Source organism: Aspergillus wentii, assembly GCF_001890725.1.
Source record: "Aspergillus wentii DTO 134E9 unplaced genomic scaffold ASPWEscaffold_3, whole genome shotgun sequence".
NCBI classification, from domain to species: domain Eukaryota; kingdom Fungi; phylum Ascomycota; class Eurotiomycetes; order Eurotiales; family Aspergillaceae; genus Aspergillus; species Aspergillus wentii.
Window position 1 is genome coordinate 1,660,357 of NW_024467834.1, and position 21,721 is coordinate 1,682,077.

Genomic DNA, 21,721 nt, shown 5'->3' on the forward strand with positions numbered 1-21,721 from the left:
GAGGTGATGATGGAGATGGCAACAATGATATTAATCTGAGCAAGGAGATTTGCCTCTCTCGGTCTGGGGATGAAGCTCCCTGTCAGTCTGCGTAGTCTTGCGGGATGACGGCAAAACCAGTCAACACGGGAGAACCCAAACAAGAAAGAAGAGGGATAATAACGATAATACTAATAGCTGGTAATTATGATGATGATGATGTTGATGAAGATGAAGATGAAGATAATAACCCCTAATCTTGAATCTACTAAACATCCATTTATCCCCAACCAGGTCAAGTAGTCCCGAGTAGCAGCATCACAACGGGTTTGGGGCGACTGGCCATGGACGAATGACAGGCCGCTGCCCGTGCAGGTGCTCAAGAGCCGGTCGGAGGTATAAATATCGTCTAACCATCGCCTGATAGATCGATTCTCTTCTTCTTCTTTGCTTCTTTCTGTTTTACTATTGTGTTGACCCTCATTTGATGATTGTAGATGTCTTCAGAATGGCCATAAGGACTGGTTCTGGGTAAAACGCCTCTAGTGCTTGTATGCTGTATAGACTATAGCCAATGGTCGAAATCTCAATATTGCGTTCATATTCATGCTCCATATTCAAAACATGGCAATCCGAATATGCACTCCATATGTGGTGTGGATTCACCTTCGACCAGGCACTTGCCCAGCTGCTAACCACCATCCGCGGTGCGGAGCGGTGACGGCTCTTTACTCCAGGATCCATGACCGCTGTGCATTAGTGACCGTCTTCCCTGTCAAGAGGATTCAAACTCGAGCACACTACGGGGCTTTACGGGGTCTTATCATCGTATGCTATAGGCAACTCTTCTGTCTGCGTTCCTAGAGGCCCGCCACTCTCGGTGAGAAGAATAGACAAAAAGGAACCATGCTTCTCGGGTGAATACGTCCAGTGCAAAGCCAGAGTTTCGCTTGGATGAAAAGGATCTAGTTTCCGATGCAAACTGAGCTGAAACGAACATGAACAAATCGCCTTGCCGGGAGGGAGGGGATGCCCGAAGATAGCTTCATTCAATCGAAGAGAAAAGAAAGGTCATTCAATATTAATACACTCATGACTTGTTGGTCACACCGGGTCCAGTGTAACCTGTATCGGGCAGGTAGAGATGTCTTTCGGCTCCCTTGGATGTCAGGACCACCAAACGGATGACACCACCCGAACTGCCATCCCACTTGATCGCTTCCTGCAGTGCGCCCCTGACGAACTGGATACCTTCTTCCTCGGACATGTTCTCCTTCCAGTTAGCATCACAGTAACCGTAGATATAGGTCGATCCAGATCCTCCGATCGAGAAGGGCTGCTTGTGTAGGGATCCTCCCAAAGGTATCGAGTACACCTGACCTCCGTGTCGCGGATCGTACCCAGCGATAATGATACCGGCGCTGAAAGCGAAGACTGTCAGCGATGACCACAGAGATATCAAGTCAGCCCGATGGAAGACCTACCTCAACATATCCTTGTTCTCATAGCACAGCTCCTGGAACAGAGCGGCGGCAACTTGGGTAGAAGGAGGCTCATTGTTGGCAATGCCGTACATGTTGAGATGGTAGGAGACGATGTCTGCAACGGCCTGAGTGTCTGCAGCCGAGCCGGACCGGCAGCACCAGATGGTATCGTGGACCTGTGTCAGTTTATCGGTGACTCGGTTGGCAATGTATGCTCCGGTGGTTGTTCGACTGTCGGCACCCAAAATGACGCCATCCTTGAAGTTGATCGCCATGCTGTTTCGAATTAATCCTTCTGACATTTTTCATCTCCGGATATGAAACAAATCGAATCTCACTCACATCGAAGTTCCTAGGCTGTACGAAAAAAGGGCAGTTAGCAGCAGTCACAAAGGGCTAGATCGAAACCACAACAACGTACTTGACCTCTCCCGTCTTCAAGTGGTTCATGTCAACATGAATTCCATCTGCAATATTTGTTAGCCGAGCCTGTAACTCATGGATCTTGAATGAGAGCTTCTCTGACCTTCCCCAAGCACTCCCGTCAAGCCGTGACCGACCATGATGTCTGTATGTGGAGTTAAATAAAAAGAGATAGAAAAAAGATTGCGTGGAAATGGAAAATTGCCAAGACCCCAAAGGACAGTCTGTGATGAATCCCACGGGCACGAAGCTGGGTCGATAAAGGTGGGCTGGAGATGATGTGGTTGAAGAGGAGGATGATGCTATTCCAGAGCTCTGACTGCCTGACGGACGGAGCTTCAGGCGAGCGCGTTGGTTACGTTGGCGGTTGGCTGATTCCACCGGGCGGTGAGAGCTTTTGGCATTACAATTGGCCAAGTTCTTCCTGCCTCAGGTGCCCCCCGCAAGCCTCCTGAACCCCCAGCCTTTCGTTTGACGAATGTATCATCTGCCTATTTAGGGAGTGAGGGAGGCTTCATCCCCCGTGTCTGCCGATTCCAACAACTCTCAAACGCCTTATGAGTATCTGAGTGCATTTGCAATCCGTACGTTGTGGCCCGTCTGCGCAAGAAGAAGAACACCACCCTTCCATCTCCTCCGTCCTCCTTTCAACCATCCCCGTCCGCCGCCATGTCCGAATCGCCTCCCCCACCGTCTTGGAGTGTCGGCGCTATGGCGACCAATGCTGCCCAGTTCCTTCGATTGCCAGTTTTGGCATCCTCGGGTCTCGCAGTGGTTGCCAGCGGCCTCCTGTATTTCAAGCAAAAGTGAGATCCCGCTGTCCTTCATGCATATGACATGTTTTTTGGATACTGACCACGTGCAGTGAACTAATCTACCCTCGCAATATTCCTGTCGATGCGCGCACCAAAGTCCCCGTGCCCAGTCAATTTGGTGTTTCGGACTTTGAGGAACTTCAGATACCCACCCCAGACGGAGAGTCGTTACATGCCTACTTTCTTCGTCCGTCGAACAAGCGCCTGGCCGGAGATGTGACTGTATTGATGTTCCACGGAAATGCAGGAAACATCGGTCACCGTATTCCCATTGCCAAGATCCTACAAGAGACTCTGGGGTGCAATGTGTTGATGCTTGAGTACCGCGGGTACGGATACTCCACCGGGGTTCCAGACGAGAACGGGTTAAAGATCGACGCCCAAACCGGTCTGGACTATATTCACAACCGCGCAGAGACAAAAGATACCAAGATCGTTGTTTATGGACAAAGTATAGGTGGTGCAGTAGCTATCAACCTGGTTGCCGACAACCAAGATACCGGTGCTATTGGTGGTTTGATTTTAGAAAATACATTTCTCAGTATCCGGAAACTGATACCAACGTATGCCCCCTACTTCTCTGGGTCGAAAGTTTCCGTATATGCTTCTTGCGGGATTCTAACATCCATCTAGGGTCTTCCCTCCTGCTCGATACCTTGCGCGTTTCTGTCACCAATACTGGACAAGTGAAGATGTACTGCCCAAAATCAACAACGTACCAATTCTATTCCTGAGTGGATTGAAGGATGAAATGGTCCCGTATGTTACCTCTGAATTTGAAACTTGGTGTACTGATCAAGACTAATATAATGCCCCGCAGTCCGTCGAATATGACACAGCTCTTTGCTCTCTGCAACTCTAGTCGCAAAGTCTGGCGCACTCTCCCGAATGGTGGCCACAATGACACTGTTGCTGAGCCGGGCTATTTCGAGCACATTCACTCTTTCGTTACAGAAGAGGTCCTTTGAGGTGCCCAATAGACATTCTGATGATAAGAATTTCTCCGGCAACATTCTACCTACCGATAAACGGACTCGGTGTTCTTGGAGACTGTCGTCTTAACATACAATTATTCGTGATACCCGATTTCTGCCGAGGCTTGAGCCTGTTTTACGTCTTGCTTATCCTAGCTCTTGCCTTTTTCTTTTCCCTTCTGCGTTGCTCCACACTCATACACCGATCTTAAATGTGATCTTTCGATTTATCGCTATTTTCCCATGGCTTCTTCAGCTTCGGGACTGTGGATATCGGTTCTTATCTTATGAGATCTACACGCGATTTTTGATCTCAAATGACTGTTAATGTTAATATCTCTTTTTCAATGCCGCTCCTTGCTCTCCCGACCTTGGAAATTAAAAGGAATCTAAAACGGGACGTTCGAATTTTGCTTTCTGTATCCATATTTATCCATTTCCGATTATATTTCGTTTGTTTCCATGATATGGATTTGATGTTGGCGTTTGCTTATCTTTGGACTGGGCTAGAATGGTGTATGACATTGTGTTCAGTTGGATTACTTATGATATTATGCTAGGGAGTTAAATTCCTTTGATTCGTCTATTGATTCTACGAATGGTTGATATACCAGAGTAAACCCCTGTCCATATCGGTGCGCATAGTGTTGAATACATTATAGCAAAAATTGGCTAGAGTCTAGACCAGATTCAAGACAAGTTCCCTAGAGAGTGGAAATCATTATTCATCTATCAGACTATCAGATATAAAAGCATACTATATATAGTATGTCCGTGCAGTGTATGCCAAATATATCAAGTTATCCTTACAATATCGACCCCGAATCTATCTATGGTACATAAATAACATAAAACGTCTTTTACATCTTCTCCGCCTCTTCCAAAAGCTCTTCAACCTTGAAGTTTTGCACATCACCCTGTGTAAACATGCGGAGCAGCTCACCCTTCCGTCCATGTGCCTGACCACCGAAATCATAGAATCGCTGCACACAACTAACCAGCCAGCTGGCTTCGGAAGTAGACACGCCAGTATCCGGCATCACTTGACCATGCATAAGAACCAGGCCCTTGTCATCAGCCAGGTCCAGATGGTGGGTGATGGTGGTGTGGGGCTGCGCGAAGGAGCCGTGCAGCTTGTAAGCTTCAAGGTTGGTGAAGATGATGGTGGAGGTGTGGTCGTTGGCCGGGTTCGTCGAGGGGACCGTAGACGAGGACGCCGAAGCCGGTGGGTGGAAGCCCCATTGAAGGAAGTGAATGTCCGCGCCGGCGGTGGTGATGGTTTTGGCCTCGCCATCAGGACTCTCTTCTGCCGGCTGTTGTGCGGTCTTGGTGCGTGGCAGGGGAAGGATGAACTGAGGGTTTTGGCGAGCGGCGGAGAGAATGCGATGGTATGTGTCTATGGGGATAACGGCGCAGATGGAGTTGGACTGATTGACATTGCGGAGACGCCAGAGGGCTTCGATTTCCTTGGGAGGAAGTTCACGAATCTTCTCCACGTCGAGGTAGGTGTCAAGCGGCTTGATACCGCTTTTTGTAGCCGAAGCAGCCGCTTGGAGTTCAGGAGCCAGCGGCTTCGGGGGCGGAGGGGGAACGGCTGATGGTGTTCCAGGAGAAGACGGATCGGGCTCGGGGGTTAAAGGTGTTTCTGCTTTGCGACGGAGATCGTGGATCTTGTCCTTGTAGGCGTCCTTTAGAGAGTCGACAGAATCATGTCCCTCTCTATAATACAAATGTCAGTACATGGGATCATGGTCATACAAACACAGTTGACAGAGACTTACTCCTTAGCTCTTTGGTCGAGCTTGGCCCGGTACTTGTCGAGCACATGCTTAGGATCGTGATGCGTAGCGAGAAAGCGGACGTCGTGTACTTGAGCCCATCGTCGTTGCTGGCAACGCAGCAATGGGGATCTTACCCGGATCAGGGACTGGAAGGCGGAGGATCTCAAAGACGCCATTTTTCGCAGCTGGAGATGGGATGCGGAGAAGATTGTCGTGATGATGGAGAAACAATTAGAAAGTCGGCGGCGATTTAGAGATAGGTTACCTAAGCATTATTACGAGACGATACGGTAATATATACACTCATCAGCTGGGCTGTTGTGCCCTAAGACATCTCATCCCATCTCAATTTTCCTATTTGTAAAAGATGTTGATAAGCTTCGAATGGCTTCAACATTGCTGACGAATGAGCTAGTACATCATTAAATGATCGTACTCTCTGGTGGTCCCAGATAGCTCTCCCTCACTCCTCCCAGATCGATAACAATCTTTTGGAAGACCACACCCGGCTCAATAGCCCAAAGTTTCAAAGTATTGCTCTTGCCACCTCCATAAATTGCATGGCGAGTAGTATTAGTCCAAACAGAGTTACTGACGGTCTCTTCCCAGTTGGATGGCAAAGACCCTAAGGGCGTTGAGGGGACAAACTGCACCACTTCATGTGCCGCGTTATTAAAGCCAATTGCATACTTCAAAGGGCGCGAGGGGTCTGTGTTGAGAGATGGACCTAGGTAGACTGTCACATTGGCCGTTGATACATTGGAGAAAAGGTACATGTCGTATTCAAGTCGAGGAGATGAGGGAGGCTGCTGTGTGTCCGCCAGGACTGGCAAGAGAGTCACACCCGAAAGACTACGACCATAGCCTGGAATCACAGCGTATGATGCATTCCTCGTTGAGGTGTTTCTTGATGCATGCTCGACTTCAATGCTGACAGTACTGTCGGATTCGACGAAGCCGTGGAAGGATTCAGGGGCTGAGGTTTTATTCACAGGAAGCTCAACAGACGGCATCTCGAAATTGCCATAGTCCCTGGATGACACTGTCACATTGACGAAAGAGATACTTGATCCCAGTGGGGCGTTTTCCCAGTCAACCGAAAGTTGGACTCGTGCATCTGTCGCATTCCCAGATGATGATATCTTGCCAGTTGATGGAGACGCCAAGATCCAGGAGTCGTATGGGGTTACCGTAAAGGTAAAGTCACTGGTACCACGAGAATAAATGTCTATCCAGCGGCTCTTTGGCCCATATGGATCAATCGGTGGAAGAACGAGCATGTTGCTGGATAGGGTATGCCACTCGTCATCTCCCGGGACAGAAGCATTGCTCCCTTCAACAGACACCCCCATGCTCCCTGCAAGGCTTTCTTCTATTACCTGTGTATAAGAAATTGGTGGGAGCGTGTTTCTCATCGGTTGCTGCCTATAAAGTGGTTAGCGTCCTGCGACATTCTGATTTCGTTATAACAAACCAGTAACTATATCCCAAGTGGGTCTGATCCATGATATGATTCCATTTACCATTCAAGAGCTTGTGGTATCTCTGGGTTAAAGCATTATCATCCTCAAAAAGCCTCAGCGCTTGCTCTGCCAAGATATTTGAGCTACTTCGTCTTTGGCTTGCGTAGAGGTTATTTTTCGCTGCCGTTATATGGATGTTGGTGACGATATACCCTGCCGTACAAGGGTGCAACACTAATTCGAAAAATGCAGGACGCACTGCTGGTTGCAAACTGTTATAAATCTTCTGAGCGTCTTTAGCCAGCGTTTCCCAGCCACTCAAGACTTCATCCGCTTCGTTGTAATTGATCAAACTGAAAGTCTGCGGATTCAAGAGCTCATATTTTCGTCGCGCGGCGTACATCCCATACCGATTCATAACATTCGCAATATCTTTGGAGGCAGCCACTCCAAACTCGCGAGAGGCCCAGTTATTTAGCCACGTTGCAGTGCTATCCGGGGAAGACCACACAGGCATATCGTAGGCTAAATCGAAAAAGTGACTTAAAGGCAATTCCTGCGAACCGTGTCAGTTGACGATTTTCTCGGTTCCAAGGGCTTTTCCTACCAGTCCCTTCAGATCACCAATGTTCACTATCCAGATTTGTCTGGCTTGACGTTCATATGCCAAGTGCATTTGTTCCCATGTCCTTTGAAGAGAGATGGTGTTGATCCATTTGTAATCGCGCGGGTCTCCAACGTAGTCAAAATGGTAGTATACACCAGCACCAGCTTCTCGACTTGACTCATTATCGACAGGTAGTCGTTGTATATTACCCCAGTTGTCATCAGCCCACAAAAGGGTAACGTCATCCGGAACACGCAGGCCTTGCTGGAAGTATCGCGCTACTTCCTTATAAAGACACCACATCTGCGGGATAGAGGACACATTGGTCGTATTGAATACCTCCGAGAGAACCTGCTGCTGCGCGGAGACGATTTCTTTTAATGAATCCGCTGTGATTGTCGGGGAGGCAGTATCTCCCACTCCGCGCATACCTAAAGTATATAGGCTTTCATATGGTTTCGACCTCTGAGCCCCCTCCCGAAAGAATTCCGTAATGTTCTTTTCATTGATGTCCCAATTCCATTCTCCGCCCACAAAGAGAGATTGCTCCATTGTCCATCGCATCATTGGCTCTGTATGGCTGGTCCCCATGACAATCCCGTACTCATCTGCGGTTGGTGAATTGCGCGGGTCATCAAGATCGAATATGCTCGCCCATTCTGCGGGCCATATGTAATTGGCTCGAAGTCTGAGAAGGAGCTCGAATACTCGAGAGTAGAAATCAGCATTGTAACCAGCGCCGTATTTCGCGGGTCGGTAATTGGCATTGATCCAATTAGTCAAGGCTGGCTGCTCATCGTTGATAAAGATACCCCGATACTTGACTGATGGGGGACCTTGTATCTTTCGCTTGTTCAAAGCATATACCTCGGCGTGTCGTGCCGCTGGGACATCAGCGAACCAATACCATGGTGAGACGCCTATCTGCTCAGATATATCGTAGAGTCCATATATTACACCACGCTTGTCACTTCCGGAGATGACGAGAGCATTTGAAATTCCTTCGATAGGATCCTGGACTATCTCTGTCTGGAATGCCTCCCACTTCCCTTTCGTAGCGTTGACGTCTATTTTCCCGGTTCGAATTAGAGAGTCAATGAGGACAGAACTCCCGATTGTGCCAGCAATGATAACGCCTCTATTGCTGGAATTGTCTGGGAGATTTCCAGAATCCGTGTTATTGAAGAGTTTCCTCGTGAAGTTCGACCCGGTGACCCGTCCAAAATCCACAGCAAGATCTCCTGCAGCTCGCAGAACCCCTGGCCAGTCGTTGTTGTCAAGTAAGATAACCCCCGGCGAGGTGTCATTTCCTGCTAGTTTAAAGCTTCCTGGCTCATGGTTATAGGTAATAATAGACTCTTGCCCTAGAGCATGAACAGCTCTGACGGCACAGACGACAGCAACCAAGACAGAAAACAACATGGTGACAGGCAGCTAGTTGCTGTGGAGCTCGACACACTGAAAGCCATGTTACCCCACGGCTTCAAGCATGTTTAAATATCCAAGAAGCATCCTGTGATGTAATTTGGGCATCGAGCCGTAATATTATCCTCAAGTGGTCGTCGGTACATTGCGCCTTCTTCCTTCAAACGGCTAAGAGGCCTGCAAGAACCCCCACGGAAAATAGCCTATTGCGAGTATTTCCATGCAAAGAACCCCTCCGAGTACCAAGATCTTCATGTCGTCCTCGTTGTTGTTGTCAATTGAAGCAGAGATTTAGGCTAAAAGTGAAGGTTTAGCACCTAGGCCAAGGCTTTCGATCTAGGCAAAATTGAGGAGAATCCATCAAACAAAGGGTTGGAACCATGAAGGACGTGGATTTCTAGATATTGTTAGCGCGAGTTGACCCGAATTCCCGAATTTAAACCATGAGGCACACGTACCTTGAGGGGTTGAAGATTGGGGAATCGGAGAGATTGTTGTGGAGAAGATGGAGATGTCACAGCGGATGGGATTTCCCCGCATTCCTTCATTCGCTGACAGCTGTATTCTCCAGGAATTTAAAAGAGCATTTCATATTACCTGAAATCCCCATCTTAATGTACATTGAGTAGAATCGTCATATAATGAATAGGTGACATCTGAACTGCGATATTCTTGCGTTTGTTTTGCTCGGGGTACTTTCCGGCTGTGCATAAGATATGGTATGACTAAGGATTGTGCTACTTATGCTATCCACGTGGACGATAAGAAAGGGAGTCGAAATGAGATCAATCCGGTGTTTGCCTTGGGACGAATCTCCCTATGCCTCTCCGTCGCCATATTACCTAATTTTCTCAGCCGTACAGTTAATTCATTCTTTACATATTTCTTTATTATTTCCTTTGTCTTGATCCGGTCACAAGACGCTGACACCGGGCAACAATTCCACACTCGATAACCACGAAGTGGCATCACCAGCATACGAACTTCCCCCCCCCCCCGGCCCCAACATGGCGAGTCGCCAGATTACACGACGCATTTTTATCAGTGCAGCCATAGCAATCACCCTCACATTCTTCTTGTTTATCCAGCCTCAAGGCCCTCCGAGCCCCGCAATCCGAGCCCCCGGGCACATCGATAAATCGGCCCCGAATGTGTTGATAAAGGATGATATGCTGAAAGGCGAGGTGGTGATGTCGCGATTGGGAAATGAAACCGCAAAGTAGGCCAGACGATTTAAATCGCATACACAGTTATACTGATCGCGTGGGAATATTTAGAGCGGAGTTGGGTCGTGCGACATGGAAATACTTCCACACGATAATGGCCCGTTATCCAGAGGACCCCACGGAGGAACAACAGGAGACATTGCGCTCTTTCATTTACCTGTTTTCTCGACTCTATCCATGGTACCTAGTCCCATTTGCTTCTTTATAGAAACGAATACTGACCTTGAACCAGCGGGGAATGCGCATCCCACTTCCAACAGCATCTCAAGAAATATCCGCCACAGGTTTCCTCTCGCAATGCGGCAGCAGGTTGGGGTTGTTTCATCCACAATGAGGTCAATACGATGCTCGAAAAACCGCAATTTGACTGTACTAAAATTGGGGACTTTTACGACTGTGGATGCGGTGACGACGAAGAATCAGACACCGGGGAAGGAGGGCTCCAAAGTAAGAGCCAGGCAGCGCAAAACAAAGGAGAGAACCATGATAGTGATTTGATTCCGCCCGTTGAGATCTCCAAGGAGGCGTGAGTCTTTCCGCTTTCCTCCCTTGCGTACACCACGAGAAACTGACCAGCTGATCCAGAACTACGCGGGGTTGATTTGAAAACCCATGGCTCCGGATCGTCGCCCATGTCGTCCACTAGCAGTTTTTGATTTACTGCTACTTCATCGCCGATACCCTACTTTCTTTCTATATTATACTGACGCTGGGTCGTTGGATTATTTGCACAAGCCGGTCTCATTTTGTACTATACACTACACCATCTACCGGGATTCATAATAGCTCTACCCTAGTATTCTTCTAATGCAATACGTCTTGCTTGATGCCATAGATATTTGCTAACAAAATATACATGATTTCATTGTGCTTAAATGTTTGGAGGCAACCACAAACCGCTCGTTCAAATGCAAGACACATGCATAGTACTTTTGCATAGGCAAAGCTTCTGATAAACCAGATAATAACCCAACAAATAAGATTGCAGATACTGGACGTCTTGATGGATGGATGGCGACACAAGCCCTACACCAACCGGCCTCGTGATGACCGCCTGACCGAGTCTCTGACTAGTGCATCTGACCAACAATCGGGTTGATCTATTGATCTTCACCCTACTTTCGTTATGGATGTTGTTTGCGTTTGCCGCTCCCTAGGATCAGCCAGACTGATCAACAACGATAATAAACAAACAGTAAAGTTAGTACAATAGCTTTTGGCTTCCAAGAATACGAACGTCGGGCATGCGATTCGATCTAATAATAAACCTCAAAACAATATCCCGACTCGTGTTCGCTAATAATCCATGTAATGTTTGAAACTAATAGTATCCGTATTCGAGTGTCTAATCATGATAAAGGATGATGTCTTGCATTCAGATTTCAAATCACTGAGTAAACAAACCTCAAAATCCCGTTCAGATGGCGCCGGATGTCGTGCTTTTGTATCGCGCTCACTGTGTAATAATCATATTCATCTCACTCATTCATGACAAGAGCATCGCACAGCCCCTCCCCCGCGCGACATTTAAGATGCAGATTAGCGGTGGGGGAATCGCATTTTCTCTCATGGAATGAGTCTTCTGACAGCCTGAGATGACTGATTTTGTGTATTCGCCCACACCCACTAGGGCTCTGATCAACAGATCAACCACCCTCTCATGCAGGATAATCCTGGGTATCCTGACCGCAATGTAGGAATAGCTGCGTTCAGGCGAAGCCAACCAGGATATGCGACGGTCACCACGGGATAATAATCGAGTACTCCTGAGGGAGTGAGGAGGGGACTAACTGCATCGATACCAGATGCTACTTCTGATTATAATAATGTGGCTTATCTCTTTTATTTTGGTCCAGTTGGATTGTTTTTGGTGTTGCACTGCTGCCTGCCTGATCTGTAAGGCAGAAAGAAACCCATATCAACCCAAACAGGACTAGCGCATTACGCTTTTGCTTTTCGACGCGCGAAAAGAAAAAAAAAAAGAAAAGAAGAAAAATAGCATCAGAAGCTGAGAAAAACCCAGGGAAACTTTTCTGGAGACGCGGTGTCTCTGAGGCTGCGCTTATTGTTTTTATATTCCAAATAGTGATATTTATTCTCCTATTTGTTCCCATCTATTCTTCCTCTACAGTTGTTGTTTTGGTGGATTTTTTTCTCCGACAAAGGGATTCTCCATCTTTTTAACTCGGCTGCTCTGCGCGACAGAATTCTCCCTGCATTGGCCACAGCGTACAAAGAATAATTCATCTCTTTGTCGCAAATAGCTCAGATCGCGTCGCTGGATCCAGGTACCCGATAGTTTAATCGCAGGACCCATCCAGTAGTCGTTCCTGTGGCTCTTCGATAGCCCAACAACAGCCTGCGCAACGTCTAATACGTGGGTTATAGCGGGGTCAAAATGGTGTCGTTTTCATGCGAGGTGAGTTGGACGGGTCTCTATGGAACAACCACTTGTTGAATCATCGATCATGACTGACGATCATCATCTTTTGCTTTCACTAGGCGTGCGGCGACGTCCTTACCAAGAAGAAGCTTGATCCTCACCGCAACCAATGTCGAGGCGCATCCTTCACCTGCATCGATTGTATGGTGCATTTCTGGGGCACTGAATACAGGGCTCATACGGTATGTCTACCTCTCGCTTTTCGTTTATCTGTCCTCGTATATCATGTTATCCTTGCTGCTGTTGCTGTCCATCCGATGGAAAATGCGATCCATCCTGGTCAGAGTCAGCAGTGGAGAAAAAAAAAACCATGCAACCAGTCTTATCTTTCCAAAAGAGATTGTTTCCAACCAAATTATTTATCGATTTATTGACGCTGACCCTTGAGTTTCATCCGTACAGTCATGCATGTCCGAGGCGCAAAAGTACGAAGGCGCGCTCTACAAAGAGAAGCCCGCAAAGAACCAGCGCAAAGGGAAGAACGATCCCAAACAGAACCAGAAGCCAGCCCCAAACCATCGTGCACCTTATGTCGAGGACGCCACCGATGTCGATAACCCTCAGGCTCAAGCCGCCCCTCCGACTGCTCCCACTCCTCCAGCCTCGGGTGCTACAAAGACTTCGGCCCCCACCGACAAACAGGTGAATGTATTCGACTTCCTCGTCACCGATCAAACCCCCAACGCTTCAAAGGTCTCGTTGGCCGAATCCAAGGAGCAGATGTGCATGGTCGCTCATGCTCCTTCGGTCTTCGAGCCCAGCAAGTCACTTACCCTGGCCGAGCAGGGTGAGGATGATAACAAGGCTTATGATGTAGCCTACGAAGAGAATGGGTTTTCGTATGGCGCAGGTCCTATTCCGTCGCCCTACCAGAACGAGGTCTCCGCCATCTCGACCGAATTTATGACACCGGCACCTAAAAAGAAGAAGGATCGCAAAGACAAGAGCCAGGCTAGTGCCGCTACCAGCGATAAGAAGCGGAAGCGTGGTCATGCCGAAAAGCTTGAGTCTGAGGTGGATACCCCCATGATGGATGCCCCATCCAGTGTTCAGAATCATCCGGGAACGCCCATGCTTAGACACTCTGGACTCACTGGTGGATTGAATAGGATGCTTCGATCACCCTCTGTCGAAGGTGAAGATGAACATGACCACCCGCGCCGGCGATACCAGGATCCCTCATCTCCCATTAAACGTACTCGTCGAAGCGAAAAGGAGACCAACGGCAGCGATGCCGGAAGCAATTCGATCAAGAACCGTGCGGGGCGGATTGTATCCTCCATGTTTGGCGGCTCTGTCGTCTCGACGGCTAGTGGTGGCAGCAACGAGCCTGCCCCTAAAGCGGTTGCCCGCTCTCGTCGCCGCAGCTCTTCGGACGCCGAGGAACCTCAGATTGAAGTTCGTCGGCCCAAGAAGTCCTCCAGCGAAGCTCATAAAACCAAACGCAAGAGCAGTGCTCAAACAGAAGGTGACCGGCCGTCGCGACGTCTCAAGCAAATCGAGCATGAGCGTGACCAGGGCCGCGCGTATTCCCCACGGGCTGATGGTGAAATGATGGTTTACCGGGAGCCCAATGTCCCGGATGCATTGCAGCGCGAGATGGCCTACCATTTCCTGTCATTGGTGAACAAGGGACCCGAAAGCACTCGTGGATTGTCTGTTAACAAGACACTGAAACGCTTCCACAAAGACTTTACAGATGAATATGACGGTGACCGTGGTCGGGACCATGGTCGAAGCCGCGCAGATCGCGAGCGCCGGGTTGATGATGAAAAAGAACTTTGGCGGACGCTGAGACTCAGACGTAATGACAGGGGAGAGGTTGTTGTATTCTTTTAAACACCTTGGAAGATTGACGACTGGCTGAAGGAAGGATCTTCTATCGATGTTTGAACACGGTTAATGTCTTTTCTGTTAGATGCATAGCGATATTTTTGACTTGCATTGTATGAATCAAGTATTTTTAATTGTACTTTCAATTGCTCGGATTGGACCATGGCCTTCTTAATCAATTAGTAGACTTGAAGTGAGAGCAGTGGATTGTATACCAAGGTCGCACTCAGCTGAGGCAAAAGTACGACTCCACGCTCCACTATGATTCGATATGACTCACTATTATCCTTCATTTCTTCAACAGACTGGCCTATGAGACAACATTAATAAAAACTAGTCCATGATCCTAATGACGATCCAGAACTCTGAGACTTGATCTAGGAACACATCTCCACTGCCTGAGTCACTTGAAACTTCGTCTCCAACTTGGGCGGAGCCGCAAATCCCGCCACTTCGAATCTCCATCTTAGATAAACCTCTTTTTCGATGTCGATCCCTTCTTTTCCACCACCTTCTCCAAGTTTTTTTCACGGCCACCTTTCATTCTTTGCCTCCCGGGTTGATTGTGCTTTCTGTGCGACGGATTGTTTTCTCTCGTCGCTAGCCTATATTTTTTTCTCCTTGTGACTTTTTCTTGCGTACAATCGGAAACGAAACTTCCCCTCACCCGGTTCTGTTCACGCATCTCTGCACGAATTCATCTCGTCTGATCCATTGGTCAACTACCTCTCTATTGCATGATCCTACGAGAAACAACGGATCATCCTTCTCGGGTCGTCGAGACCATGTCAGGACCTCCTGCGGCCGCCACAGCTGACAACAGCACCAACACCCCGCGCCCCAAACCATCCCGCCGCGGAGGCAGGGGACGTGGCAATCGTGGCTCCCATCGCCAGACCCAGGCACAGTCGTCTTCAGATGCACAACCACAGACACAACAAATTCCATCCGCACAGCCTACCGATGCCCCGACTTCTAATACACCTAGTGACGCCTCGCGATCGCGAAGAGGGCCGAGAAGAGGGAGAGGTGGGGGAGGTGGCCAGGATAGCGGTCGACGGGGAGGACGTGGAGGAAATGCACGAGGTGGCGACCGGGGGCCCCGACATGCTGGTGGACGCGCATTCCAGGGACAATTGACGCGGACGGATCAGGGTTCAGAGGATAGTGTCCAAGATAATGCGGGGGATGCGAATGACCCGGGATTGAGGGCTGATGCGCCTGTGTTTGTGCCGGGTACTCAGCCGAATGGGGCACCTCCGAGTGAAGCATCCAAGGCCACGCCACCTACGAATCTTAAAGGGAAGTCCAAGGCGAAAAATACTCAGCCTCGACCTCCGAAAGTCACCACGAAATCGGTAGCACCGGACATCGCCACCCGTATACACGAAGACATCGGCCACAATCTCTACGAGTGCCCTATTTGCACGAGCGAGCTTGGTCGCAGATCGCGCGTTTGGAATTGCAGTCTCTGCTGGACGGTATTTCACCTGAGCTGTGTTAAGAAGTGGTCGAAAAACGAAGGAGCAGCTGCTCAGGATCCTGCCCGCCGGCAACAGGAGAGTGGAGAATCCAGCGCTCCCCGCGCCTGGCGCTGTCCAGGCTGCAATCTTCCTCAGGAAGTCTTTCCTTCAAGCTATTCTTGTTGGTGCGAAAAGGAGGTCGATCCACGTCCGCTGCCTGGTCTCCCTCCCCATTCCTGTGGTCAAACTTGTTCGCGACCTCGCAAGGGCTGCCCCCACCCATGCGATTCGACCTGTCACGCCGGTCCCTGTGCTCCTTGCACAGCTATGGGGCCGACACAGGACTGCTTCTGCGGAAGTAATTCATCCACCAAGCGATGTCAAGACACTGACTACGAGAAAGGATGGAGTTGCGGTCAGACTTGTGGTGATCTTCTGCCTTGCGGCGAGCACACTTGTTCTAGGCCGTGCCACGAGGGCCTTTGCGGCGCTTGCGAGGAAAAAATAGAAGCACGCTGCTACTGTGGAAAGGTTGAAACGCAGATGCTGTGCAGCTCAAAGGACGAGGAGCTGGAGAGTGAGTTGTTGCACGGTGCACAGTCGGATCAAGATAGTACGATTGAGAAATGGACTGGTTGTTTCAACTGCGGGGATCAGTGCAATCGCCCTTTCGACTGCGGAGTGCACTTCTGCCAGAAAAGCTGCCATCCTCAAGATGCCAGCCCTGCCCATTGCCCTAGATCACCCGATGTAGTGCTTCACTGCCCTTGCGGAAAGACGCCATTGACGAAAATCTCGGAATCTCCCCGCACCTCCTGCGAGGACTCTATTCCCAACTGCTCGGAACCATGTGGTAAGATTCTGCCATGTGGACATCCGTGTGAAAAGATTTGCCACGTCGGTTCATGTGGGCCTTGTCGGCAGAAGGTTCTAATTAACTGTCGTTGTGGCCGCACCACTTCCACGAGTCTGTGTCATCAAGGTAATATCGAGCCTCCTCAGTGTTTCCGTGTGTGCAAGGCAGGCTTGCATTGTGGCCGCCATGCATGCGCTGAACGATGCTGCCCAGGGGAACAAAAAGCGGTTGAGCGTCAGGCTATGCGGCGGAAACTCAAAGCTCACCTCCGTCCAAGTGATGAGGACGTGGAGGCTGAACATATTTGCACCCGGGTCTGTGGCCGGACGCTGAAATGCGGAAGGCATACATGCCCAGAGATTTGCCACAAGGGACCCTGCAACACTTGCAGGGAGGCGGTTTTCGAGGAGATCTCGTGTAACTGCGGTCGATCTATCTTACACCCGCCTTTGCCCTGTGGGACGCAACCACCGCCGTGCTCGCAACCGTGCGAACGCCCCAAAGATTGTGGACATCCGCAAACCTCCCACAACTGTCACACTGACGAGGAGAGATGTCCCAAATGTCCATTTTTAACACAGAAGGCTTGCCTGTGCGGGAAGCAGGTACTGAAGAATCAGCCTTGCTGGCTAGCCGATGCACGATGTGGTAAGATTTGCGGCGCACTGCTCAAGTGCGGTTCCCACACGTGTCAGAAGAATTGCCATCGCCCAGGAGATTGCGAGGATGCATCAAAGCCTTGTCAGCAAGCGTGTAGGAAGAGCAAGTCCTTGTGCGGACATCCTTGTACCGATCCTTGTCATGCTCCCTACCCATGCCCCGAGAAGACGCCGTGCTCGTCCATGATCGCTGTAACATGTGGTTGTGGACGACTCCGTCAGGAGCGACGCTGCAATGCAGCCAAGGCCGTGACATCCAAGGGACAAGTGCAGCAGCCGCAAAGGTTGCCCGTCTTGACCCCGCTGACCTGTGATGATGAATGTGGTCGCTTGGAGCGAAATCGCTCTCTGGCGTCGGCTCTGGGTGTTGATATCAACCAGTCGACCACAGTCGCCCAGAACCTAACATCTACAAACCTTCCGTACTCCTCGGAGACTCTGGACATGTACGTTAGGCTCTCCTCTTCATCTCCTTTGTCCACCCTTCAGACCTACGAAGCCACCCTACAGTCTCTTGCAACAAGTACGACCCAGCGATCAATTCGGTTCCAGCCCGCCAAAACCCCTTTGCGAGCCTTTTCCCATTCTCTTGCAGCAGACTGGGGCTTCGCCACTGAGAGCTTCGACCCCGAACCTCACCGTCACGTGTTTGTTCTCAAGCCCACATCGTGGACCCCACCGCTATTTGGTTTGGGCAGCGGAACAGCCATGGGAATTGGCGGCATGAGCGTTGGAGAATGTGTCAAGCTTCGCGAGCGATATAGAACAAAGGAGCGTGAGGCCCAGCGAGTCGCCGCCATCGAGGCCAAAGCATCGAGAGACGCCAGCAAAGCTGAGATAATTGGTGGCGAAGGTGGCTGGGCCCAAGTTGCCGCCTCTCGACGGGCTAACAATTCGAGAAGCGCGACTCCCGCGCAAAGCCAGAGTCCTTTATCTGGATCGATGTATGCTGCTCTTTCTGGCGATGAAGGAAGCTGGGGAGCTAAGAAGGAACGTCTTGTTCTTCGGTCTGGTGTAGGTGTCGGTAAACAGTTGCGGAGCCAACCTCCCCCGACTGAAGTTGCCGATAGCTGGGAAGAGGAAGAAGAGAAAGAAGAACAACAAGAGGAACTAGAGAAGGAAGCTGTTGTTGATAATAAAGAAGCTGTTCAAGACGACGAGAAAAAAGAAGAACAGAAGGAGGACATCATACCCGACCATAATGAGGCAGCCCCTCAGATCGAAACAAACGCAGAGCCGACTGCCACAGCGACCGAGTAAGCTCATCCAGAATCTGGAATTTGATATAGCGATTTTATGATGTTGTCTGCTCTTTTTGTATTATTATTTTCCGGGGTTATTTGCTTTTGTGCGTGATTCCTGGATTCCATGTTTGACTTAGCGAGTTGCATGGCATAGCATAGCATACATGGCTGGAATCAGTTTTACCAAAAAAAAGTTATAGATACGGGTTAAGGATTAAATTACACTACGCTATTAATGGCATTAAATGCTTTATAACTCACCGTATCGTTCACGGTTTCAATTTTGGGTAGTATATTCATTATTTTCAGCAGTCGTTAGTATATGTAAATAGCCAACTTTTTGTATGTAATCCTTGTATATGCAAATCCTGCGCCGAGTTCAAACTAGAATTCAACACGGAACATCTTACTATTCCTAATCCGCTCCCCATAGATATAAAAAATCACTGGCAGCGGACTAAGGCCAAGAGCTATGAACCCAAGAAGCGAATTGCCCCAGCCCAGACCGAGAGTGGCGTACATTGGTTGTCCGCATAAAGGAAGCAAGGCTCCGGCCAATGATCGAAATACGGTGTTGGCTGCCATTGCTGAGGCAGCGTATATAGTGTATGCGTCTACTAGATATGTGCTGACGGTCATCTGGGATGAGTTGTATTAGTCGCTAATCCGGATGATCAAAAGGTATGCAGGTAATAATTAGTCGACTTACGAAAGAGATCAGCATCCCGACACCTAGGAAAGAAGTCCCAATGATAGGAACAATCCAGTGATCCTTTTTCTCAGCAGTCCAGCCGTACATGAATAGCGCTAGTGGGACGAAGAAGGTACCAGGGATCATGGGCGGGAGACGATATTCGGGCTTTTTTACCCCGTTTTTGGCAGATAGATAGCGAAGCAAACGGTCTGATGTGGCTCCTAGGGCAGCGAGTCCTAGGACTGAACCCACTCCGATACCGAGGTATGCCAGGCCGACTGTACCCTGGGAGAAACCATATTGTGTCTGGAAAACGGAAGTCATGGTGGTGAACAGCAGGTAGAGGTAGCCGTAGATAATCGCAACATAGAGGGAAAGGATGAATACGATCGGTGAAAGGAAGAGCATTTTTGTCGGGCGAACGATGGAGAAAAGAAATAGTTGTCCGGCTGTACGACCAGTATCCAAGGCTGACCGAAGGTTTGGGTTTCCGGTTTCTTTCTGTAGGCGTTTTGTCTTGCGTTTGAGAAGCGTAGGCGCATACGATTCACGGATGAAGAAGAAAGAAACAATTCCAATTGCACCTCCCTGTTACGTGAGTTATTTGTATGTTTGACAGGATTCCTTGGTACTTACTGCTATGGTTAGAATCCAGAATGTCCATCTCCAGCCTTTGGCTTGGGTGAGAAAACCTCCAGCTGTCGCTTCATTAGCTACTATCAAACTAGGTAGATCCAAGAAACTTACCAACTGGGCCAGCGATGGGTCCTAAAAGAGGTCCAATAGACCAAGCCGCCATTGCAGCGCCTCTTTTCTCTTGGGCGAACATATCCGCAATGGAACCAGCGCCGATTGTCAAGGGACAGCTCCCCGCAGTACCTGCGAAGAATCGGAAGACAATGAGACTGCTCATACTGGGCGCAACCGCACAGGCAACCGAAAACACCACGTAGAGAAGATTACAGCAATTGTAGACTACGACCCGACCATATATCTCAGAAATCGGTGCAATAACCAAGGGCCCGAAGCAGTATCCGAGCAGGTAAACCGATACGACGAACGAGGAGATTTCCAGATTGGTGGAGTTGAACTCCGTCATCACCTGCCCGACGCCAGGGGCGAACATTGATGAACCCAAGGGTCTTCAAAAGTCAGTTAATGCCCGAAAATTTCGTTGGTAGATTTACATACGTGAGAAAGGTAATCAGAGATATGGTGGCCGTCGCAGTCAATTTCTGAGTTGCAGTCCAATTTAACGGGTTTTCTGGGTCGTTGGGGCCATCCCAATCGACGATGTTCGGATCTTGGGCATTTCGGATGGATGGCTCGATTGTTTTCTCGAGCTCCGTGGCACCTTTTTCAATATCCACGGGCTTCTGCTCAGAAAGGCCCTTTCCCCCGTCGATGGTATGAAACTCTGTTGTACTCCGGCGAGGGGTCGATTCTGTAGAGGTATCTATGATGTCGTCGGTCAGTAAAAGTAGTCTACCAAGAATCCTTGGGGGTACAGAATCAAGCAGAAAATGTAAGAAGGAATAAAAGCATTTCTTACTGTTGTCCATTCCCAAAATTTGCAACCGTCACCACTGTCCTTGGGACCCGCTATATCCGTTATCCCAAGTATACACCCAAGCAGTACTGTATTTGGAAAGGAATGGATATTCTCATGTGGATAAGATAATAATGAGACTGTGTACCATTATGAAGACTTTGTCGTCTGTGGGGACATGAGGGTAGTTTAATACCCCAGGTCACTAGCAACATGGAGAGGTGGATTTATTCTCCAAGCTCTGACGGTGTGCCATGCCGGCATCTCATGCCGAAAGCACAGGGAATATGTGTGCATAAATTCATCTTATACCCATAAAGAACGTTATTCTAGAGCATGCCAAGGCGAACCTGCCGGTGCAGTTGGGCGTCAGCTCGCTGTAGGCCAGTAAGCAGAGCTCTTTGCTCCGACTCGAATTTGGGATCAGCTGGCCTTTGGGGTGTTGATTGGATGAGGGGAATACGGGCCCTGTACGCAGGATCGGAGATAAAATAACCGCGAGAGCGAGGAAAGAAGTGATGATCGTTGACGGTGTGAAAGAGAGCAGGCAAGGGAAGGAGAGGAGAGAAAACGGGCTTCCCCACAGGAAATGCGGAGTTGTGGGCCTCAGGCTATCAGTGGTCCAGAATAGTTAGGATTTGAAGATTTGAGGACTGATGATTGTTGTTCGTCGTGTTGAACATTCTTGATCATGTTTATGAATGGCCGTAGGATTGATTCCATCACACTCGATCTATCTTGTATTCGAGATTGACTAGTTGCTGTCTTCAGCATTACTGCAAGTAACCTTGCCAGTCACCAGG

General features: G+C 49.2%; 8 protein-coding genes across 8 annotated transcripts; 4 read left to right on the top strand and 4 right to left on the bottom strand.

The window, feature by feature from the left end:
• Positions 1 to 1,069: 1,069 nt before the first annotated feature.
• pre3 (proteasome core particle subunit beta 1) lies at positions 1,070 to 2,026 on the bottom strand (the record flags this gene model as incomplete). The annotated part of the gene is made up of 5 exons (XM_040830613.1): positions 1,070 to 1,400; positions 1,464 to 1,739; positions 1,806 to 1,820; positions 1,885 to 1,930; positions 1,990 to 2,026. 5 exons carry the CDS (start codon positions 2,024 to 2,026, stop codon positions 1,070 to 1,072), a joined length of 705 nt encoding a protein of 234 aa, XP_040690579.1.
• A 529-nt stretch (positions 2,027 to 2,555) lies between these two features.
• Positions 2,556 to 3,669, top strand: ASPWEDRAFT_26338 (alpha/beta hydrolase; the record flags this gene model as incomplete). The annotated part of the gene is made up of 4 exons (XM_040832843.1): positions 2,556 to 2,692; positions 2,752 to 3,264; positions 3,335 to 3,460; positions 3,522 to 3,669. 4 exons carry the CDS (start codon positions 2,556 to 2,558, stop codon positions 3,667 to 3,669), a joined length of 924 nt encoding a protein of 307 aa, XP_040690580.1.
• Positions 3,670 to 4,535: 866 nt separating this feature from the next.
• Positions 4,536 to 5,632, bottom strand: ASPWEDRAFT_26339 (ATP11 family protein; the record flags this gene model as incomplete). The annotated part of the gene is made up of 2 exons (XM_040832844.1): positions 4,536 to 5,394; positions 5,457 to 5,632. The coding sequence occupies 2 exons, from the start codon at positions 5,630 to 5,632 to the stop codon at positions 4,536 to 4,538; spliced, it is 1,035 nt and encodes a 344-aa protein (XP_040690581.1).
• Positions 5,633 to 5,878: 246 nt separating this feature from the next.
• Positions 5,879 to 8,948, bottom strand: ASPWEDRAFT_26340 (glycoside hydrolase family 115 protein; the record flags this gene model as incomplete). The annotated part of the gene is made up of 3 exons (XM_040832845.1): positions 5,879 to 6,881; positions 6,931 to 7,475; positions 7,527 to 8,948. 3 exons carry the CDS (start codon positions 8,946 to 8,948, stop codon positions 5,879 to 5,881), a joined length of 2,970 nt encoding a protein of 989 aa, XP_040690582.1.
• Positions 8,949 to 10,098: 1,150 nt separating this feature from the next.
• Positions 10,099 to 10,997, top strand: ASPWEDRAFT_38564 (flavin-linked sulfhydryl oxidase ERV2). The gene is made up of 4 exons (XM_040834909.1): positions 10,099 to 10,170; positions 10,229 to 10,357; positions 10,410 to 10,703; positions 10,763 to 10,997. The coding sequence occupies exons 1-4, from the start codon at positions 10,121 to 10,123 to the stop codon at positions 10,776 to 10,778; spliced, it is 489 nt and encodes a 162-aa protein (XP_040690583.1). The 5' UTR covers positions 10,099 to 10,120; the 3' UTR covers positions 10,779 to 10,997.
• Positions 10,998 to 12,575: 1,578 nt separating this feature from the next.
• Positions 12,576 to 14,459, top strand: ASPWEDRAFT_170408 (LYAR-type C2HC zinc finger protein; the record flags this gene model as incomplete). Its single annotated transcript, XM_040830614.1, has 3 exons — positions 12,576 to 12,596; positions 12,680 to 12,802; positions 13,023 to 14,459. The coding sequence occupies 3 exons, from the start codon at positions 12,576 to 12,578 to the stop codon at positions 14,457 to 14,459; spliced, it is 1,581 nt and encodes a 526-aa protein (XP_040690584.1).
• Positions 14,460 to 15,238: 779 nt separating this feature from the next.
• On the top strand, positions 15,239 to 18,691 carry ASPWEDRAFT_107626 (putative NF-X1 finger transcription factor; the record flags this gene model as incomplete). Its single annotated transcript, XM_040827903.1, has 1 exon — positions 15,239 to 18,691. The coding sequence occupies one exon, from the start codon at positions 15,239 to 15,241 to the stop codon at positions 18,689 to 18,691; it is 3,453 nt and encodes a 1,150-aa protein (XP_040690585.1).
• A 240-nt stretch (positions 18,692 to 18,931) lies between these two features.
• On the bottom strand, positions 18,932 to 21,200 carry ASPWEDRAFT_434252 (MFS transporter). Its single transcript, XM_040836024.1, has 6 exons — positions 20,922 to 21,200; positions 20,561 to 20,825; positions 20,117 to 20,511; positions 20,006 to 20,067; positions 19,385 to 19,957; positions 18,932 to 19,314 (listed from the first exon to the last, which is right to left on the bottom strand). Exons 1-6 carry the CDS (start codon positions 20,929 to 20,931, stop codon positions 19,060 to 19,062), a joined length of 1,560 nt encoding a protein of 519 aa, XP_040690586.1. The 5' UTR covers positions 20,932 to 21,200; the 3' UTR covers positions 18,932 to 19,059.
• Positions 21,201 to 21,721: the final 521 nt, after the last annotated feature.

What these genes read in the sequence shown, in the direction of transcription:
- ASPWEDRAFT_38564 (XM_040834909.1), top strand. Translation starts at nt 10,121, where the DNA reads ATGCTGAAAGGCGAGGTGGTGATGTCGCGATTGGGAAATGAAACCGCA. An exon ending in TTGGGAAATGAAACCGCAAA is followed by an intron (nt 10,171 to 10,228) that starts GTAGGCCAGACG and finishes GGGAATATTTAG; the next exon opens with AGCGGAGTTGGGTCGTGCGA. An exon ending in TTTTCTCGACTCTATCCATG is followed by an intron (nt 10,358 to 10,409) that starts GTACCTAGTCCC and finishes ACCTTGAACCAG; the next exon opens with CGGGGAATGCGCATCCCACT.
- ASPWEDRAFT_434252 (XM_040836024.1), bottom strand. An exon ending in ACCCATCGCTGGCCCAGTTG is followed by an intron (nt 20,068 to 20,116) that starts GTAAGTTTCTTG and finishes ATGAAGCGACAG; the next exon opens with CTGGAGGTTTTCTCACCCAA. An exon ending in TCGGGATGCTGATCTCTTTC is followed by an intron (nt 19,315 to 19,384) that starts GTAAGTCGACTA and finishes AACTCATCCCAG; the next exon opens with ATGACCGTCAGCACATATCT.